Source organism: Lagenorhynchus albirostris, chromosome 14 (genome assembly GCF_949774975.1).
Source record: "Lagenorhynchus albirostris chromosome 14, mLagAlb1.1, whole genome shotgun sequence".
NCBI lineage: Eukaryota > Metazoa > Chordata > Mammalia > Artiodactyla > Delphinidae > Lagenorhynchus > Lagenorhynchus albirostris.
Genome location: NC_083108.1, coordinates 79,891,612 through 79,911,756, shown reverse-complemented (window position 1 = coordinate 79,911,756; position 20,145 = coordinate 79,891,612). Strand labels below are relative to the sequence as shown.

Here is a 20,145-nt window from a genome sequence, read left to right as displayed (position 1 = left end):
CTCCATAAGGGCAGGGAATGTGTCATTTCTGCTTGTCATTCTGTTACCACACAGAGCACAGTGCCAGCACGTGTAAGCGCCTGACCTTTACTAGGCCCCACAGACAAGGCGTAGTGCTAAGGGTTTCTAATGCACGGTCTTGGTTTATCCTTACCAAAACCCTACAAAACAGGCCTTTTGTACCACTCCACCATTTTACAGGTGAGGAAAATACTGCTTAAAAAGTTTAGAAACTTACTCAAAGTCATACTGGTTAGTGGTAAAAACATGAGAAAAGACTAATTTTCCCCAGAGTCAGTACTTTACAAAGCCAGGAGAATATGCAGACTGGTTTTCACTTCCTTCCACTCTCTGTATGGGCCAAATCTGAACAGTTTCTTTACTGATGACAGCTCAGATCACATCTAGGCCCCCAGCTGCCTGCTGCCCTTGGCTGCTGCCTTGGCTGGCTCTGGTATGATGATTTCCTATCTTTCCCAGCCTGAACACCTGCTGAGTTTGCTAGGAGAATAAAAAGTGAAAAAGACAACCAGCAACTAACACCATTAAAATATCATTAAAAACACAAACAAGAACTCAGCCCATCTGGACTTTTCCTACCTTTACCACCCTACTAAATAAAGGCTTGGATGAGAAGCCTCTTTTCCCTTCAAGTTCTCCAACTGTGAATATTTCTATCTACAACTGTTTCAAAGATTAGAACCATTTTTATTTTCCTAAATTCACAAAATAGTCCTTTCCAAAACTACAAAAAGAGATAATGCAATTGAATTAATAAAAATCAGCTGCCCAGAGAGGGTCACTGTTTCCAAAGGCCAACCTTTGAATTAATTACCTTTAACTTTTTTAGCTCCTGAAGGATCATATAATCAGGCATGTTGTCAAAGAGTCCATCTGTCGCCGTCAGGATAATGTCTCCTAACTGGACATCAAAAGATGTGCTATCAGCGGCATCCGGGCTGTGACAAGGACAGTGTAGGGACAAAGTTAACAGAGCCTTTTAGAGATAACTGTTAAAAGTTTGCAATGGGAATGATGCTACAATGTAATGAGGCTTTAAGGAAAACTAATATATAGTAGCAGTCAATAATAAAAACCACCATTCTGAAATTTCTAACCTTGAAAAAAATTAACTGAAAACTCTGATACAAATATTTCAAAAGCTTAACTAAAACTATCAAGTAAAACTGAGTTTGATGATTAGTCTCATGTGGTTTAAAAGGCGGAAGGGTTCTTTTCTGAGTCAGACACTAAAATGCCTCTAAAATCCTGGTGGAAATGAGTCTTTGTTTCCTAATTCTTTAGAGCCAAATTCCATCCTCTCTTATTCACTTTCCACTCATCAGTTTCCCTGCAGGCTTGAATTTGGCTCTCAGGAGGCTGTGTTATAGTGGAATAACTGAGCACTATGGAGGAGAGCATGCAAATCCTATAAGAATTAATTTATACGAAATACCTGCAATGGTATTTCTTACTATAATACTAGTAATTACTAGTATATTACTAGTAATACCAAATTAGTATTACTAAGTCATACTTACTCTGGTAGAGTAAGGACTGTGTGTCTCCCAGGGTTTACAAAGTGCTCATCATGTATAGGTTACTTATTTATTAGTGTGCCTGGCACACAGTAGGTCTTTAAGTAATATCTAATGAATGGAAGAAACAAAGTAACTGACCCTCCAAACTGGGGAAAAACTCATTACTATATTGTTAATGAAGAGAAGAAGGTACTTTGTGTGTGTGTGTGAGAGAGAGAGAGAGAGAGAGAGAGAGAGAGAGAGAGAGAGAGAGAGAGAGAGAGAAAGAGATGCTTCTATATGCAGAGAATAAATCTGGCAGTGGCTGCCTCTGAGGACAGAATGTGTGGATGGGGTAGGGACAGAAGCTTGATTTTTCACTACATGTTTTTGTGTAAAACTTTTAAAAAGATATAAGAAAACAGATATAAGAATGGGGGGTGGGGGGAACCACAGGTGGGAAGAAGAGAAAATATATTCAAAGAGTTAATGGTCCCCTCAGAGGCTGGTTCTCAGCCATTTCCAAAGGCCAGCTCCACTGCTTCCAAGCCTCCAAGATGAGGAAAAGGTGAGATATCTGATAATCTACCTTCACTTGTAATTAGGGAACAAGAGCCAGGAAAAAAATTCATACACTGACCCAGAATATGGAGACAGAACCAAAGCACCCTAAGCTTGATTAAAAACAAAAAAAAACAAAGAAAAAACTTGTGTAAGTGACATGTTATAAAATTTGCAAAAAGAAAACATAAAAACAAACAGCCCACCCATGCCTGCTGGGGATTTACGCAAAGCCCATTGAGGAAATTTCTAGTTTGTCTTCTCTTGACTGAGGAAAGCAGCAGCACATCTAGAAGTTCTGTGACGGGCTTTTGGCAAGGAACAAATTAGCTTTCGCTTACACAGTTATACAGTAAACATTTTGTAAGAACAGCTACTAAAGGAAATCTGTAAGTTAAGCTTAAAACAATATTTTATAGATAAGAGGGACTAATAACTAAGGAGATAACATGCAGCTGGGAAACAAAAAAGACCAAAAAATAAGAAAATTTTAAAAAGACTGTAAAACTGGTAGAAACCAGGTCGATTTCTTCCGTGGAATAAAGAGAAACAATACAAGACATTTCACATTTGCTCAGTCTTTGGAAACTAATCAGATTTTAGAAGTTTAGATTAATGACCAGGTTGGCACGGAAGTTCTATTTTATGCTGAGGTTTTTCTTTCTCCAGGAGTGTCCTTTGCTATTCTGTCTGTGAGAGACTCGCTGCCATTGGACAGATCGTCCTCTTCTCCCAACACTCCCACCCATGAGCTTGGTGTTCCGCCAGCTGCAGTTTTGCCCATTTTGATTGAACATACTGTGCTGCTGGAAACTTTTGACTGCACTGAAACACGAGCTGAAATCACATGCTAGCATGCTGCCTCTGGGCTCCAGGGGAAGCAACCTCCACCTCACTGGCAGGCCAGGCCAAGTGCTGTCCTGACCAGACTGTCCCAAAGATAGCATGTGAGGTACAGCAGGGCCGCTCTAGCACTCAGAAGCCAAAACAACAAGGATCAAGTAAAGGAAAATCAAAGCACTGTTCTCCAAAAACTGTTAGCTGAACTTGACATCTACGAACGCCTTGGGGTTCTGAGTTCTCCCCACTCCAACAGGGCTAATATTGATGTGCATTACAGCCAACTGAAGAAGGGCCTATAATCAAATTTTCTTCCAATTATGGTAATCTGCCTTAATCTGAAAGTAAAAAACTGCTTCCCTCTCTCTAGGAGTCAGCAATAGACTTCAGATGGGTAATACTGTACTTAATTATACAGTATGCTCATTCCAGTTTAAAAGATGGCAGTAATCATCATTTTATCTTAGTTTGGACTTAAGATTTGGCCCAATAAGAACTATTAAGTAGAGACAATAGGCACTTGCTAGAATGCTTCTACTTTTACAAAAGGTTCATTACCCATTTAACCACATTTATGAATTGCCAACAATGTTTGTGTCAAGCCCTATAAGGCTGTTAAAGGCAGTGAAATCTGAGACTGTTTTAGTGTTACTCTGTACTCTGATCTTAGAAAAGATAAACTGTAAAAGTTGATTCAAAAAAGTCCTGATTTTCCTGGCAAGTTCTTGACAATTTAAAAATGAACTGAGAGAAGGTATCAGAAGAAAAAAAGAACAGAACACATCAAGAGCACCATCAGACCACCTCTGAGTCCATTTCCTGAAAGTTAACTTTGCCTGACAAGTTTTGCAGGGACTGCAAGTTCTATTTGATGCATATTATAGGAGGCCCCGAGAATCAGGAAGTTATTCTGATAAATAAAGCAGATGTCTGTTTGCATTTTTCCCCAATAACGTATGCAAAATCTTGTATAGGCAATGGCACAGACAAACAATGACTCATTTCTCCAGCACAATTTAACAAATACAACTGTATGTACCATGTGGTCTTGGTATGAAAAACTGATATTCTGTAAGCCTGAAATAGTATTTTCATAGTCTTGTCAAATTATCAGGTGTTTATCAGAATTCAACTTGGCTGAAATATCAAGTTCAAGCACAGTATCTTTCGATGTCAGACTAAAAGGTCCTCAGTGTGCCTTCTTTTCTCACATGAGAATGGAAAATGCCTATCTCCAACACTGTAGTTAATGGGAATGGGAAGGAACCTGTTGGTGAGAATGGGGAGATTACCTGTCACTCAAGACGACTCCCTCGGCTTCAGGGGGTGCGATTGAGAGCTGGAACGGAGTGTTGAAGTAATGCTGCTGTTCATCTGATCGGTGCACAACTTCACCACCTCTGACAACCAGAAAGCCTGAGTCGCCCAGGTTTGCTGTGTGCAAGCGGTGGCTAGTTCTGTCCAGCACCACGATGCAGGCAGTACTGCTACCTAGAAACAAAAATGATCTCCATTTATTTTCTCTTTCTAGGCTGTCTCTGCATACACATTTTTATCATATCGCCCCAAAGAGCAACATGCCATAATTTGAATCTCCTTTGCCTAAACAGGACCTTTCTTAGTTATGGCTCCATATCAATGTCCGTAGTAACCTGATGAGTATCAACATGACGGGGAAAGAAAACGGGATTTATACTACGCATAGTTAAGTGGGCCAGTGATGACTTGGATTCTTCCACTTGCAGAGATAGGAAACAATAAAAATGGCTGGTATTTAACCACATTATTTCAATAGTGCTATAATCTATCTCAAATGCTCAAAAGGATGTTGTTGAGATATTAAGTTTTAATACTTAAAATGCCAGAAGGAGCATGTTACGTTTCCATGACATTTCTCATTAGTCATAGGCAGAAAGCCTTCTCTGTGAAATTCACTAACATTTAAGACAAGGCACATAACTACAATTTTAAACAGAATTTCCATCTGCTGAGGTCATGAAGAACTTTTACTGAAGACTGACTCACTATGAAGTAACAAGACCAATTTTCCCAGGTAGCTTGTGGAATCAACCTGTTCACTTTACAGAGACTACCTGTTCAGAGAGAAGAGACCACATTCCAAGCAGAAGCTTCTATGTATCTTTGCAGCACACAGCTCACATGACCTTCCCCACACTGAGGCTGATAGTACAATTAGTGAAAGTGCTTTCAAGTGCTAAAATTTCAACCTATGCCCTGAAATATGTGCATATCCTTTGATCTAGCAATTCCACTGTGAGGATTTATCATAAGAAAATAATGTGTTAGCTATTTGATAGCCACTAAAATTGTGTGAGAGAAATATATCTGAAAATGAAAGATAATTTAAGTGAAACAAGTGACTATTTTGCCAGAAAAATGGCAAAATAGAAAAATGAGCAGTTTACCAAGAAATAAATGTAAATGGTCTGTAAATATATTTCTAAAAAATGATCACTGCACTAGTGTAGGAAACATGGTCACTCTCATTTCACAGTGGTAAGAGAGTAGAACTAAATAACCTTTCTAAAGGACAATATTGCCCTGAAATATGTGCATATCCTTTGATCTAGCAATTCTACTGTGAGGATTTATCATAAGAAAATAATTAGAGATGCAAACAAGACTTAAGTACAAAAACACTGCATAAGATCACAAAGAACTGGTAACAACCTCAACATCTAAAATTAAGGGACTGGGGACCTCCCTCGTGGCACGGTGGTTAAGAATCCGCCTGCCAATGCAGGGGACACGGGTTAAAGCCCTGGTCCGGGAAGATCCCACATGCCGCGGAGTAACTAAGCCCGTGCACCACAACTACTGAGCCTGCGCTCTACAGCCTGTGAGCCACAATTACTGAGCCTGCCTGCCACAACTACTGAAACCCGCGTGCCTAGAGCCCATGCTCCACAACAAGAGAAGCCCGCACACCACAACGAAGAGTAGCCCCCGCTCGCCGCAACTAGAGAAAGCCCATGTGCAGCAACGAAGACCCAATGCAGCCAAAAATAAATAAATTAAATAAATAAATTTAAAATAATAAAATTGGGCTTCCCTGGTGGCGCAGTGGTTGAGAGTCCACCTGCTGATGCAGGGGACACGGATTCGTGCCCCGGTCCGGGAAGATTCCCACATGCCGTGGGAATCTCAGCTCAGCGGCCATGGGCCCATGAGCCATGGCCGCTGAGCCTGCACGTCCGGAGCCTGTGCTCCGCAACAGGAGAGGCCACAACAGTGAGAGGCCCGTGTACCGCATAAAAAAAAAAAAAAAAAGGCAAAAAGAAACAAAATAAACAGGTTGTGGAACCAGCTGTGTTAAATCCCAGTGCTCTATGATTTTCTAGCCACATGACATGACCGTGGGCAAACCACTTATTCTCTCTAGGCCTCAGTTTCTTCCTAACAAAATGAGGAACAAAAATGCCTACAAATCTACCTCACTGAAGCTATTGTGAGCACACAGTAGATTCAATTCCTGTTGTTATTATTCTATGGGCAAAGAAAAAATGTCAGGGAGTATAATCACTAAAAAATTAACAGTTTTCTTAGTGGATTATAGGTAATTTAATTTTTGTTATTAATTTTTCCTTAGTGAAAATGTGTAACTTAATTTAAAAACACTTAAATATAATCATTTGTGTCACTGTAATGTTCAGAAATTCTGTTTCCTTGTTATCTACAGTATATGCATGTGTATAAACTTGACACTTTAATGCTAAGCTATCTAGTCCCTACCCATTAATTGTCAAAGAAAAGAAAAACATGGGTATTGTAACTAACTGGCCATGCTGTCAGAGAACCTACTCCATAGCTTATATTAGAGCTAAAATCACCAATTACCCTTCCTTCCTAACTCAACGCACAGAAACTCCAATCATTTACGTCATTAATAGAATCACCACACAAAAGATCTTCTGAAAGCTGATGGAATTAATTTAACTGAGAACAATAAAATGACAGATGAGTAGCACAGCCTTGAAAACTGTGCTGCAGGAAGGACTCACATTGACTCATTATTACTCACTGACAAATCCAGGCTATCATTTTGCTACCCTTGTGGCAGTAACCCACTGCGTTAGAATCAAAATGGTCCTCGTGAGTGACAGACAGAGCTTTAATATGCAAAGCAGCACCAACGAAGGGAAGCTCAGCCTTACAGAATCATCTGGGCTCATAGTGTGTAAACTCCCCTGCCTCTTCAAATTACTGATGCGTACAGCGGCTCAGGCCCTGGTAGCCTAATACTGGGAGAAGAGCTCACCATTCTTACGTGTTTGGAGAGGAACAAACTGGCAAAGAAGAAAAGAGTGCTAAGAACAACAGTGTTGAATGTTCTGACGACTGAGCAATCCAGACAGGTCCCTGAGCAAATCCCTCACGCTAACATGGAAGTATTTTTATCACCTGGCCCTTATTCTGTAAACTACCACTAAGCCTTTTGTGCAGCAAAGAAAGAAAGGGATAGCCTTACTGGGATTAACCCCTCAAATTCTTAAGATATGTTGGCTTCATAAGACCTAAATCCACTTAAGGGTTTCTGAGGAAATAATATGTCAACAATTAGCCTGTGATGCCAACCCAGATCTAAAAGCAGCTAGAAATTCTCAAGAAATAAGTGGTTACAGCTATCAGCTTGCCCTTTATATTGGAATTATGTTATAGGCTTTTTAGCAATGGCAGAATTTTTAAAAAAAGGATCACCTAATCTTATAAAATTATTACTTGCAATTATAGCTGAGGTTCAGTAAAACTCAGCAGCCTGTCTTTGCCAAAATATGCTTGAGTTTTAGTTACAAATACCTTAGAGATGTGTAGATAAGGTAAGAGAGAAGTGTATATGTGTCAAACATGGTAACGAAGGATTATTTCAACGTGTTTTTTAGGAGAAAGAGGTAGTCATAATATTCAGTGCAAGAAAAACTCTTATATGTCCTTAAATTTATTTTATTAAGCTCTCCCAGTTACATGAAGGTGAATAGGGGAAAAAGTAGGAACAAGGAAGAAATACAGCAAAAAACAAAGCTTTCAAAGTACAAAATCAGGATAGGTGTTACAGGTTTTAACAGGTTATTCCAAGTCACAGTAATTTAGTAAATGCACTGTGGGGCGCAGGGTGGGGTGGTGTTGGCAGAAGACTCAGGCCCCTGGTATCCCTGTCTACAGGTTCTTTTGTTAGATGGCACCCTGCAATGTTCTCTTTTCCCTCAACATGTTTCTGAGTATTGCAAGAAGCTTTAAGTCATTGCTTTTCATAAAAAAGATTTATCCAGTTAACATATGAAATAAGGGGTCAGAGGTTAAGTGGTTTGCCCAAAGTCATACGGCAAGTTTACAGAGATGAAATAGAATCTAGGATGTTTCACGGTATCAGGCAAGCTCAAGATTGCATGCCCAAAACAGCAAATTAAGACAAACCAGTATATTGAAACTTCTAGACAAGCTTTCTCTTCAGTTAGAAGGAGAACAAGCTAGTTAATCACAGCACAGAGAAGACAGAAGATGGTAGCATGATGAAAAGTACCCCTTCTTGCAAAGGTTTTAAATTGAAGGCAAAATTCTACAACATGGAGATCTCTGTTAACATTGAACATTGAGGGCTGATTTTAAATGTGCATGGTGATTGGGAGGGAGGCCTTCTAGTAACCAGAAAGATGCTGGCAGTTAGCAGAAACTTAATAACACCCTTTCTGAGAGCCTGCTTAGAAGGCTTGGGTAAGTTCCCAAGAAACCACTTAACAAACAAATGTAGAAGCTTAGCCAAAGGATGCTCCATTAGCATACCAGAAAACAAACACTGGGTATTTGTAAATTTTCTAATACAAGATTAACAGGGATCTACACAGACTAAATGTTAACTGCTAGTAGCTGGGGAGCCAATTTGCAACCTGAACTCCTCACAGGTAATCAACTGAGTTTTACATGCTGGACCTATCCCCTCTTTTCCTCCCTGGGAGAGAATCATTATCCCAATTATACAACCACTTGCTTTTCTTTCTTCTTTTATCATATTTTAGAATCCCTAAACAATACAGTTTTACTTGTTTATGTTTCTGAATTTGAAATATATGGAATCAGACTGTTAGGTGATATTCTGCAATGTCCTCTTTTCCCTCAACAACATGTTCCTGAGTACTGCATGCAACCTTAACTCGTTCCTTTTCAAAATGCGTTTTTCTACTATAAATGGGCTTTTAGGTTGTTCCCAGTTTTCTGCTATTATAAATAATGTTACTATGAACATTCTTGTACCTATGTTTTGATACACAGATGTGCAAGAGTTTCTCTAGTCTAGGGTAGAGACCCAGAAGTGGAACTTTATTCTGTAATTCTAAATTGTTTTCCAAAGTGGTTGTATCTATTTCAAGCAGTATTATGTATTCTGGTGTTGCCCACAGCTTCTCCATCAAATTGCTTAATAGGAAGAGCCTCAGAAAAAGAGCTGGGCTGGTAAGTGATTTTCTTGGTTTTTTTGTTAACCATCTCCTGGGCTTCTTTAGAGAGGAAAACGCATAGGATATCTACTTACCAAGCAAAGGTACTTTATTTTGCAGCAACTCACAGTAGCTTGTGGTGAGGATTCCAATGGGATTACTTGGGACGAACCGTCCTTCTTTTACTAACCGTTCACATGTCCGCATTAAAGTCCCTGAGAACTGAGACGGATCAACTCCATAGTCTCTCCATCCTCCTACACCATCTGCGACCCCTAAAAAAAGAAATTTACATTCAAAGGATATTCTTACCAACGTCTCAGGAACTCTTACCCCCGTTTTCCTAATACTAATTTTACTACATACTAGTACATCTATTTACCCTGAAATTCAGAATAAAAAGTGCTCAGGTTTAATGTATTAAACACTAATACTCCTAAGCCACATTCTCTACTTAGAATCTGATCTTTCATATACTGATGAATAAACACGTGAGCTACCACAGGGTGGCATTGCCTCCCAGCCAAGAGTTCGATTTCAGCAGGATTTTCATCTTTGTACAGAAGTATTTGTGTCATTAATCTCTGTTGTATTTTATAGGAATGAAAATGGATTTTTTTTAAAAAGTGCTGATGCTAGTGAGAATACAACTGAGCCAGAGCTGTCCATCATTAAGAATACCAAAAGCAGCAAACTTTTAACTTCAAATATTGGTCAATAACTGTGAAAGAGAGAACAAGATTAAGAATACATCCCACCCCCTTTCCTCCTCCCTCTGAGACAACCTCTATCCTGTACAGGGCCGCACTGCCCAGTATAACAGCCACTACCACACGTGGCTAGCAGGCACTAGAAATGGGGCTGATGCAAACTGAGAAGTGCTCTAAGTATAAAACACACACTGGATTTTTGAAAACTTGTTAGCATGAAAAAAAGGGTAAAATAGCTCATTAATTTTTATACTAATTACATGTTGAACTAATATTTTGGATATAATGTGCTAAAGAGAATACATTATTAAAATTAATGTGACCTGTTTCTTTTTAATTAATGTGACTATTAGGAAATTTAAAATGACATGTGTGGCTCACATTATATTTCTATTAAACAGCACTGGTATAGATTTTTCACGGGTCCATAGAGCTGCTGATGAGTTCACAGTCTGCCTAAGACTCCTTTATCGAGAGGAAACCAGTGCTCAAGAAAAATTAGACATCAAAGTCAACACCATACCATCTCCTATTCAATCCCTTGCAACACCAAGCTAGTTGTTCAACATTAAAATCAATTTCTAAATTCAACAGTCTACTAAATTCAAAAACTGTGAGGTTGTTTATTTGAAATTCAAACTAAAATGTCAGATATATACATTATTAAAATTTTAAGTGACCACAAATGAAGCTTTCTGGAATGAAAACTATAGTTGTTTCCAAAATAAAAGATCCGTGAACAAATGGGAGAGTTAAGCTTTTTACTTCATACTGTTCTGTATTATTAAAATTTTATTTTTATAATGAGCATGTATTGATTTTATGATAAAAATATTAATTAGGGAATTTATAATTTTTAAGGCTATCTGAGCATGAAACATCCTCCCCACATACACATTTACATTTTTTCTTCCAGTTTTATTGAGATATAATTGACCTACAGCACTGTAAAAGTTTAAGGTGTACAGCATAATGATTTGACTTACATACATCATGAAGTAATACCACAGTAAGTTTAGTGAACATCTATCATCTCATGTAGACACAAAATTAAATAGAAAAATATTTTTTTCCTTGTGATGAGAACTCTTAGGATTTGCTCTCAACAACTTTCATATATAACACACAGCAGTGTTAATTACATTTATCATGTTATACATTACATTCCTAGTACTTATTTATCTTATAACTGGAAGTTTGTTTCTTTTGACTGCCTTCATCCAATTCCCTTCCCGTATTCCTGCCTCTGGTAACCACAAACCTGATTTCTTTTTCTATGAGTTTGTTTTTAAGTATAATTGACCTATATTTACATTTTTTGTACATTCAACTTTCACACACACTTCAAAGAGCATATTTGGTGCAAAAGTAGGAAAGTGCTTACATGTATCCCTGAAAAACTGGCTTAACATGAAATTAACACATTAAACTATTTTTCTGGTGATGGCACTTATCAAGCAGAAATGGAAAACATCCTGAAAAAATAATAAGAAACAGAATTGGAAGACAGTAAAGAGGTTGACAAATAACTTACCACTATTGGAGAAGCAACTTTCCTCACCTTTTGTGACCAACCAATGGGCAAAATTTCCCTTTTTTTTTGGCCATGCTGCGCGCATGCGGCATGTGGGATCTTAGTTCCCAGACCAGGGACTGAACCCATGCCCCCTGCAGTGGAAGCTCAGAGTCTTAACCACTGGACCGCCAGGGAAGTCCCAAGGCAAAATTTCACTTTAGGGCAATTCCAAATTAGTTGGTTAGATGATATGATGTCTGCGATTTGTTTCAAAATATTGGGGGGGGGTGACAAAAGAGTAGATGAAACAAGACTGGCCATGAATGGATAACTGAAGTTGAATAATGAGAGGTACATTCATCCCTCTACCTTGATGTATATTTGAAATTTTCCATTATATAAAATTTAAATAGTAATAATGATAAGAAGAAAGATCCTTCTGCCTGCTGTGTGGAGAGCAAAAGCAGAAAAGGGAATAAATCAGGAGACTGTCTCAGTCGCCCAGTTGTGAAATGGTGGCAGTGCAGTTAGAGTGCAGGGATTTGGGATCCAGTGAAACACAAAGACTCACAGGTACACTGAATGGGGTACAGTGAGGGTGGGGGAAAGAGAAGCATCAGGGATGACTGAGGTCTACCCTCCCAGGAAGAGTATCATTTTTTGGTGCTTTTCAAGCAGCTGTAAGGATATCTAGAAATTCTTACAAAAATTTAAGGTAGTTCAATAGGAACTTCTTTTGAGGAATTCTTACGTCACCAGGGATAAGATTTTACCATGATTTAAATGCAACAATTTGTGTTAAAAACACAGAATGCAATTATAGTCCTTGCAACTCCATCTGATGAATCATTCATTCTTCTCAAACTACTGTTTGCTTGAGGGAAGAATTTCTTAACCAGTTTCTGATCTAAGAGCCACAATTAACTTTAAATACAAACTGGTTTCATCTACAAATGCCCTTCATAAGAAAACCATTAAAACCTGAGATAATGTTGAGAGTTGATCCCGGCACTCACTAAATAATCTGTCAGCAGGTTATAGAGTCTGACCTGGCACAGCCCTTCAACATTAATCAGATTTCTCCCAGAATAGAGGTAACCTTTCAGGCACCTGTTTGCTCTTATATGGGAAAAAGAACACAGGCAAAACTCCATTGGCCAAGACTCTTTAGGGGGAAAAAGAGATTCAAAAAGCATATAAACTTTTCAATAAAGCTGTGTGAAAAAAGTCTTAGTATACATACATAATTTACTTACAAAGAACAAGTTATATAACAGGAAGAGTTATATTTGGGATTAGAACCAGGCTAAAACCAGAATAACCTACATTTGAAACCTAGTTTAATTCATATTAGGCAGTTATTTCTATAAGAAAATGAATATTTCCTCTCTTGCATAAGCAAAAGCTTCAATCCACAGTGGAACCGTGGAACTGATCCAGATATAAAGGGAAATTTCATTCAGAGGTAAAGAAAACAACTGTTAAAGGAGAGATTGCTTCAGATCTTGAAGATATCAAACAACAATGGATAAGAATATCCCTAAGAACAAATGGAGGCTACAGTGAATACTAGGAAACAGAAGCTGAGGAAGACATATCCTGCCTCCGGGAAGCTCACCTTCTAGTGGGCAGCGAGACTACTCACTCATGGGATCTAGACAAACGGCTCTCACAAATGCTGCTACAGAAGAGTCAAGAGCAAGTGGTTAATGCTTATGGGGCACTGCGAGAATGGAGCAAGCTTTCACTAGGAAGTGGCATTCAGATCTGGCCCTGGAAGGTAAGTCAGATTTCCTCAGGCAGGGAAGAGTAATTAAAGGAAAAGAATGGCAAATTAGGTGTGGGTGGGGCTTGGGTGAGTGGGGAGAAGTTGAAATACGCAGGGCAGGGGCTGAAGCTGTGGGGTGCCCAAAATTGCAGTCCAAGAACTTTAAGCTTTATGCTATAGACCTGTGTTGTCCAATACAGGAGCCACTACCCACATGTGGCTATTCAGTTTGAAATGTGGCTAGCATGGATTGAGATGTGCTGTTAAATGTAAAATACACTCTGGATTCCAAAAACGTAGTACCCCCGAGATTGTAAAATGTCTTAGTTTCATGTTGAACATACATTTTAGATATACTGGGTTAAATAAATATGTTAATTGAAATTAACACGATCTGTTTCATTTTACTTTTTTAAATGTGGCTACTAGAAAATTTAAGATTACATATATAGTTTACAGTATATTTCTACTGAAGAGCACTGCTCTAGACAATAAAAAGTCACAAGGTTTCTGGGTACAAGTGATATAATCCAATCTATACTTTAGAAAAAATCCTGACAGCAGTGGACAGAACGGGTTCAGAGAGGTAAGAGGTCAGGCATCAGCTGCAAGATTTTAGGTTAGAGGTAATGAGAAAAGTAGAATAGACAACCACTGGAAATACAAAGGACATAAAGACAAGACGGCTCTCCATCAATACATTTTATATCAATAGGTTTCTGGATTTCAGGAATGAATATTGATTAGATTATTCCCCAGTTAGGAGGGGGTGAAAATGCCTTTAGAAGATACTGACTTCTGTCTCAGGTATGCTGAGTTTCAGGCACCGGTAGGGCATTTTTGTGGAAATGTTCTGTATGAAGTCAGGAACTAAGAGTCTGCACTGGGGAAGGCAATCAGGGCCAGTTCTTTGACAAAGGTCCAGTACTGACACCACAGAATGGACTGGATGCTCAGGGAGTATAGAGTAAAAAGTTTAAGGACTTAAGGGGGATCTTATCTTAGGAACGAGAATTCCTGGCCAAACAGCTCACTTGCGATTTGCATCTTACTTCAGGCATCAAATTACAAACACAGATATAACTGATTAAGTTTAGGAAACAGCCAAGTAATCCAATTTGTCAGAATGATATAATTTCTTTAGCGGTAAAGACAGGTGAAGTTGAAAAGGTGGACTGAACTGGAAAGGCTTTGAATGCCAAGATAAAGAGTTTGCACCAATATAGAAGCTATTTCATTTAACTCACTGTAATCACCTTATGTCTCCATTAATAACATTCTGTCAGCGCACGTCTAGCTTAAGTGTTCCCTTTGACCTAAAATCCAATTAAAACCATTATTAGATTAAGATAATGGTTACATATCTGAAATAGCTGAGCAAAAAGCTGAGAAGAGACTATAGGGCACAGAAAATTCCTTTAGTTGTACCATTTACAACTGAAAATGTCAAGTTTTATGAAGTGGGAAATAGCCAACTAGAAAATATTTATATTTATGATTTTTATAAAATATTTTGCTAAGTTTTCTGTAGATTGCTTTTCTAAAGTAAAGAGAGAAGGAGAAAGAGTAATTCTGGTGTTATCTCCCATCATTTAAATATATTTTTTTATAGGAAGAAAATTCTTAAAGTAACAATTTTCATTTTTCTGATTAATACTTTTTTGTCTTTGCCTTAGTTATAATCATATAAAAACAAAACTTTGATGTACTTGAAAAAAAATCACTTAGCTTGTTATTAATGCAGAATTTTACTTAACAGCTTTATTCTAACCAGAAAATTCAAGGAAAAAAGATTTGGTAAGTAAGCTGAAATTGTGGAAGCTTAAAAATCCTCCTTCCAACTACATTTGGCCACCTAACTGTGTAGCTGGCAAAAGGCTCACCTTGAAAAAGATTTTGAACTAAGCGATCATCAGCCTGAGTCTCTCCATCATTATCCATTATCAGCCATCAGCATGAGGCTGCCGTTCTTCTTAAACTCTTCTTACTACACTCATCTTCAGATTGACATGCAATTAGTTACAAGACATTTTCCAGAAGAAAGTGATACCCAAAAAATAAATACTAAATTTCAATTTTAATATAAGCATCAGTGAAGAAAAATAGGTAATTTGATTTTATCCAATAGCTCTGGCAGAATTTCAAATACTAAGTAGTACCCAAAGGTAATATAGAGCTTTATTCCTTGCATCTTTGATGATCTCGAGGCATTTTACATTGAGCCTCATACTCTCCCTAATGAAGTAAGATGGTTCTACAGGGATTGTTTTTCCATCAGTGAAACACATCTCCTATCTACTAGGATGGGTACCTGATAGTGAACTGAAACTCCAGAGGAGAAATTGAGTAAGAATCTGGCTGGATCACAAGAGTTGAATAATAAAAGCAGCAGGAGACCCTCTGTACTCAAGGGATAAGGATATCTGGTTTTACACTTTCTGCAGCGAGCACTCATCTGACAGGGAACTGGTTAGGCAGTATCTATTGCAGTGCTACAGCCGGCTTCTTTTCAGATGCCAAGGCTCTTCTTCAAATACTATAGCCTAGTGGTCTCAAAGCCAACCTTATTTGTCTAGGGGCATCACAACATGAAGCATTATAACTAGAGAAAAATGAGATCAGAGTATAAACTCAATTTCTATCAAATGGAACAGATCACACTTGTATCAACAATTCTGAAGCCTCAACTATTTGGGCATTAAAAACACTCCCCTGTGATTCAGGACTGTGAAATCCTTCTGCAAACAATTATCCCAAAGGGAACAAAAAGAAGGATTACTGGAAAAATGTATTCAAAAGTTGATTTATTCAGAAAAGTACAATTTGCTTTGATTAACACTCCTTTCAGTTCTCTAGAGGTGAAATTATATAGATTATCACGTTCTTCCTGCTTTAACAAGTGATATATTCCCTTTGCAAGAAGTTTCCCCAAAATAACCACTACGCATTAGTCCCAATGAAACCTGCATCTTCTAATTCTCCAGATACCAAGTCTACGTCAAGAACTCAAGATCTTGGGCTTCCCTGGTGGTGCAGTGGTTCGGAATCCGCCTGCCGATGCGGGGGACATGGGTTCGAGCCCTGGTCCGGGAAGATCCCACATGCCGCGGAGCAACTAAACCCGTGCGCCACAACTACTGAGCCTGCGCTCTAGAGCCTGTGAGCCACAACTACTGAAGCCTGCGTGCCTAGAGCCCGTGCTCTGCAACAAGAGAAGCCACCGCAATGAGAAGCCCACCCACCACAATGAAGAGTAGTCCCCACTCACCGCAACTAGGGAAAGCCCGTGCACAGCAACAAAGACACAATGCAGCCAAAAATAAATAAATAAAATAAACATTAAAAAAAGAACTCAAGATCTCTAAGCAGAACAGCTAACTCAAAGCTGAGGCAATAAAGCTGAAAGGATGGAAGGAAGAAAGGTTCAACCCTATGACAAAATGTATAAAAAGGGACACTTATAAGCAAAACTCAAATCCTGCTCAAGAAATAGTACTGTCCAGGGCTTCCCTGGTGGTGCAGTGGTTAAGACTCCGCCTGCCAATACAGGGGACATGGGTTCAAGCCCTGGCCCGGGAAGATCCCACATGCCGCAGAGCAACTAAGCCCGTGAGCCACAACTACTGAGCCTGCGCTCTAGAGCCCACACGCCACAACTACTGAGCCCACGTGCTGCAACTACCAAAGCCCATGCGCCTAGAGCCCGTGCTCCGCAACAAGAGAAGCCACTGCAATGAGAAGCCCATGAGCCAAAATGAAGAGCAGCCCCCGCTCACCGCAACTACAGAAAGCCGGCGTGCAGCAACGAAGACTCAATGCATCCAAAAATAAATAAATAAAAGAAATAGTACTGTCCAGGACAGTTAATAAAACTCAAATACGGACTCAAAGCAGGAATAAATGTTCTATTTTATGTTTTAGAATTCTAAACAAAATAACTATTCCTTTCTAGCTTAGTAAACCTGAAACTACTTAATAATTAATCAAATTAAAATGCACACACATACATATACACATTTAAACCCACTGTCCAGAATATTTCATTAATTAGAGACGGTAATCTCCAGACTACTCTGGGTGGTAGAAGACGATTAGGAAATGATAGTGTGAAGGCAAAGAAACTCAAAGTCAACCTTTTTAAAAGAAAAATGGTCTTCCTCTAACTTCCTCTAGCTCTTCTGTTTAAATACCAAATATTTAATGTGGAATGATATGTTTTGACTTAACTGTGGCTGAGGACCTTGGGTATCTTATAAAGTTGAAGGTTAAGTCACAGATAAAGGTCACTTCACTCCTTTCTGAGCTGCAACAGTATCTTCCTCAAATGCTAAATGCTGTCAGCAATGCTTTCTAGACAGGAGGAAGCAACAGACAAATCATCTGGGGGGCTCACACTTATTTTAAGATATGAACAGTAGAGACAGGGACCTTAGTGTGTTACAGAATTAAGGCCTTCTATTAAATCTGAGGCTTCTGTTAGTTTTTAGATATTAGAAAATGTTACACAATGCCTAATAATTTAACGTTTAAATAAGAAAGTAACAGCAATTAAAGTCCAGCTATCTGATGTGTGTCTACTTGTACTGGCCCTGTAGGCTAAGAGAAAATTTTTCCTTCTATTTATAAGATTAGATCTAGAATTTCGGTCTTAAAGGTTAATCTAATATTTACAACAATTAAGCCATATACCCTGACCTAACCCTAAAGAGGATACTATTTTACCCCCTGCTTTCTCCAGCCCTCTATAAAAATAAGAGCTGCTTTTTACTAAAACACCACCCTCTGGGAGAGGTCGAGTCACATGCAACCCTGGCACAAACGCTTTTTTAAAAAAAGTGAGAACATAATTCTTTTCAATAAGCCTGCCAAGTTAAGGTCTTCCCTGGTGGCACAGTGGTTGAGAATCTGCCTGCCAATGCAGGGGACATGGGTTCGATCCCTGGTCCGGGAAGATCCCACATGCCACGGAGCAACTAAGCCCGTGCGCCACAACTACTGATCCTGTGCTCTAGAGCCTGTGAGCCACACTACTGAGCCCACGCGCCTAGAGCCTGTGCTCCGCAACGAGAAGCCACCGCAATGAGAAGCCCGCGCGCCGCAACGAAGAGTAGCCCCCACTCACTGCAACTAGAGAAAGCCCGCGTGCAGCAATGAAGACCCAACACAGCCAAAAATAAATAAATTTTAAAAATAAAAAAGCTTGCCAAGAACTGACCCTTAATTTCTGAAAATTAATTATATTTCCCCTATATATTGTTCAACTAAGTAATGACCTTTGAGGGGGTAGAACGAGTAATCATCTTTTTTTTTTTTTAAGATTTATTTATTTATTTGGCTGAGTTGGGTCTTTGTTGCTGTGTGCCGGCTTTCTCTAGATGCGGCAATGGGGGCTACTCTTCGTTGTGGTGCGTGGACTTCTCATTGCGGTGGCTTCTCTTGTTGTGGAGCACGGGTTCTAGGCGCGCCGGCTTCAGCAGTTGTGGCATGCAGGCTCAGTAGTTGTGGCTCACAGGCTGTAGAGCACAGGCTCAGTAGTTGTGGCCCACAGGCTTAGTTTCTTCGCGGCACGTGGGATCTTCCCGGACCAGGTCTCAAACCCGGGTCCCCTGCGTTGGCAGGCGTATTCTTAACCACTGCGCCACCAGGTAAGTCCTTTTCTTCTTTTTATTTTCCATACTTCCCCATTTTTCCAGTAATGAGTACATGTTGCCTTTATGGGAGAGATGATAAACTATATGAATTCAGTTAAGAATTGCATTTTACACTTACATTCAATATTAAAGTTAGTCAACACATTTTATTGAACATCTCCTATATGCAAGACATGTGCTGAAAGGGAGCCAAAGGGATTTACATACAATAAAAGATTTCCTGCCCAGAGGAACTTAAAATCAAGTGGTAGTGCAGGGAATTGGAGCAGCTTAAGATAAATGGCTATAATAAAACAAAATAAACATGTACCACTAAAGCCAAAAGCAAGGAAGATCAGATTACATCTAGCTAAAGGAATTAGAAAAGCATTCATGGAGAAGTGTCTGATTTGAGCCTGGAAGGATGAAAATACCGAGTTGTGGGGGAGGAGGAGGCTGAGGAGAGAGGCATTTGGGGCAGTTCCCTGCGATTTCGACTAATATGGATAAAGTACAAGTAATAAAGGCGGAGGTTACAGCTCTAAGAGCAGAGAAACCTCACCTCTAGGTAAATGCCTATCACACCCCGGCCACAAACCTCTCACCAGCAATTAGCCAAAACAATGCACTGCAGGAGTTAAGGTATTTAGGAGGTCCCCCAGAAGCAAAGGGCTGGCCTGAGGCCACCAAAGTTCCTGTGGCCTACTGACTAGTTCAACAGGCTCGCTAAGGCCTTTATCTGCTTTAATTAAGGGGCTTTGCTCAATTATTAGCCTAGGAATAGTTATAACTAAATAGTACTCAGACCCAGCAAAGACCCAGTAAAACGAAGTTTTAAATGATCATTTCTGACTTAAAAGGCAGTGTACACACACTGGGCAAGGCTTTGGAGTCAGATCTGGGTTCAAATTCCAGCTCCAGGATTAGGATGAGGTGTATTAAAGGTGTCTTGGGTAGCTCTCTGAGCCTCATTATGTTCACCTGTAAATGGGAATAAAATCATGAACATCACAGTGCTGGTGTGAGGAACACGGATAATGGTGTTAAAGAGTGCCTCGTCACAGTGCTCAGCTCACGGCCAACATGCAATAAATGGGAGTTATGTCTCTCTTAAGGCCAGGGCTTCCCTGGTGGCACAGTGGTTAAGAATC

At 39.4% G+C, this 20,145-nt stretch overlaps 1 protein-coding gene and 1 long non-coding RNA gene across 2 annotated transcripts in view; one reads left to right on the top strand and one right to left on the bottom strand.

Moving 5' to 3' along the window:
* Nucleotides 1-20,145, bottom strand: part of PPTC7 (protein phosphatase targeting COQ7) — a 38,815-nt gene that overhangs the window by 5,773 nt on the left and 12,897 nt on the right. Inside the window, exons 2-4 of the mRNA XM_060170791.1 lie at nucleotides 9,466-9,645; nucleotides 4,214-4,412; nucleotides 836-959 (exon numbers count right to left, since the gene is read on the bottom strand). Coding sequence (XP_060026774.1) covers nucleotides 836-959; nucleotides 4,214-4,412; nucleotides 9,466-9,645 — 503 coding nt within the window. The remainder of the gene's footprint in view (nucleotides 1-835; nucleotides 960-4,213; nucleotides 4,413-9,465; nucleotides 9,646-20,145) is intronic.
* Nucleotides 12,794-17,931, top strand: LOC132532369 (uncharacterized). The gene is made up of 2 exons (XR_009544389.1): nucleotides 12,794-13,376; nucleotides 16,349-17,931. It is a non-coding gene; the product is annotated as an uncharacterized LOC132532369 (long non-coding RNA).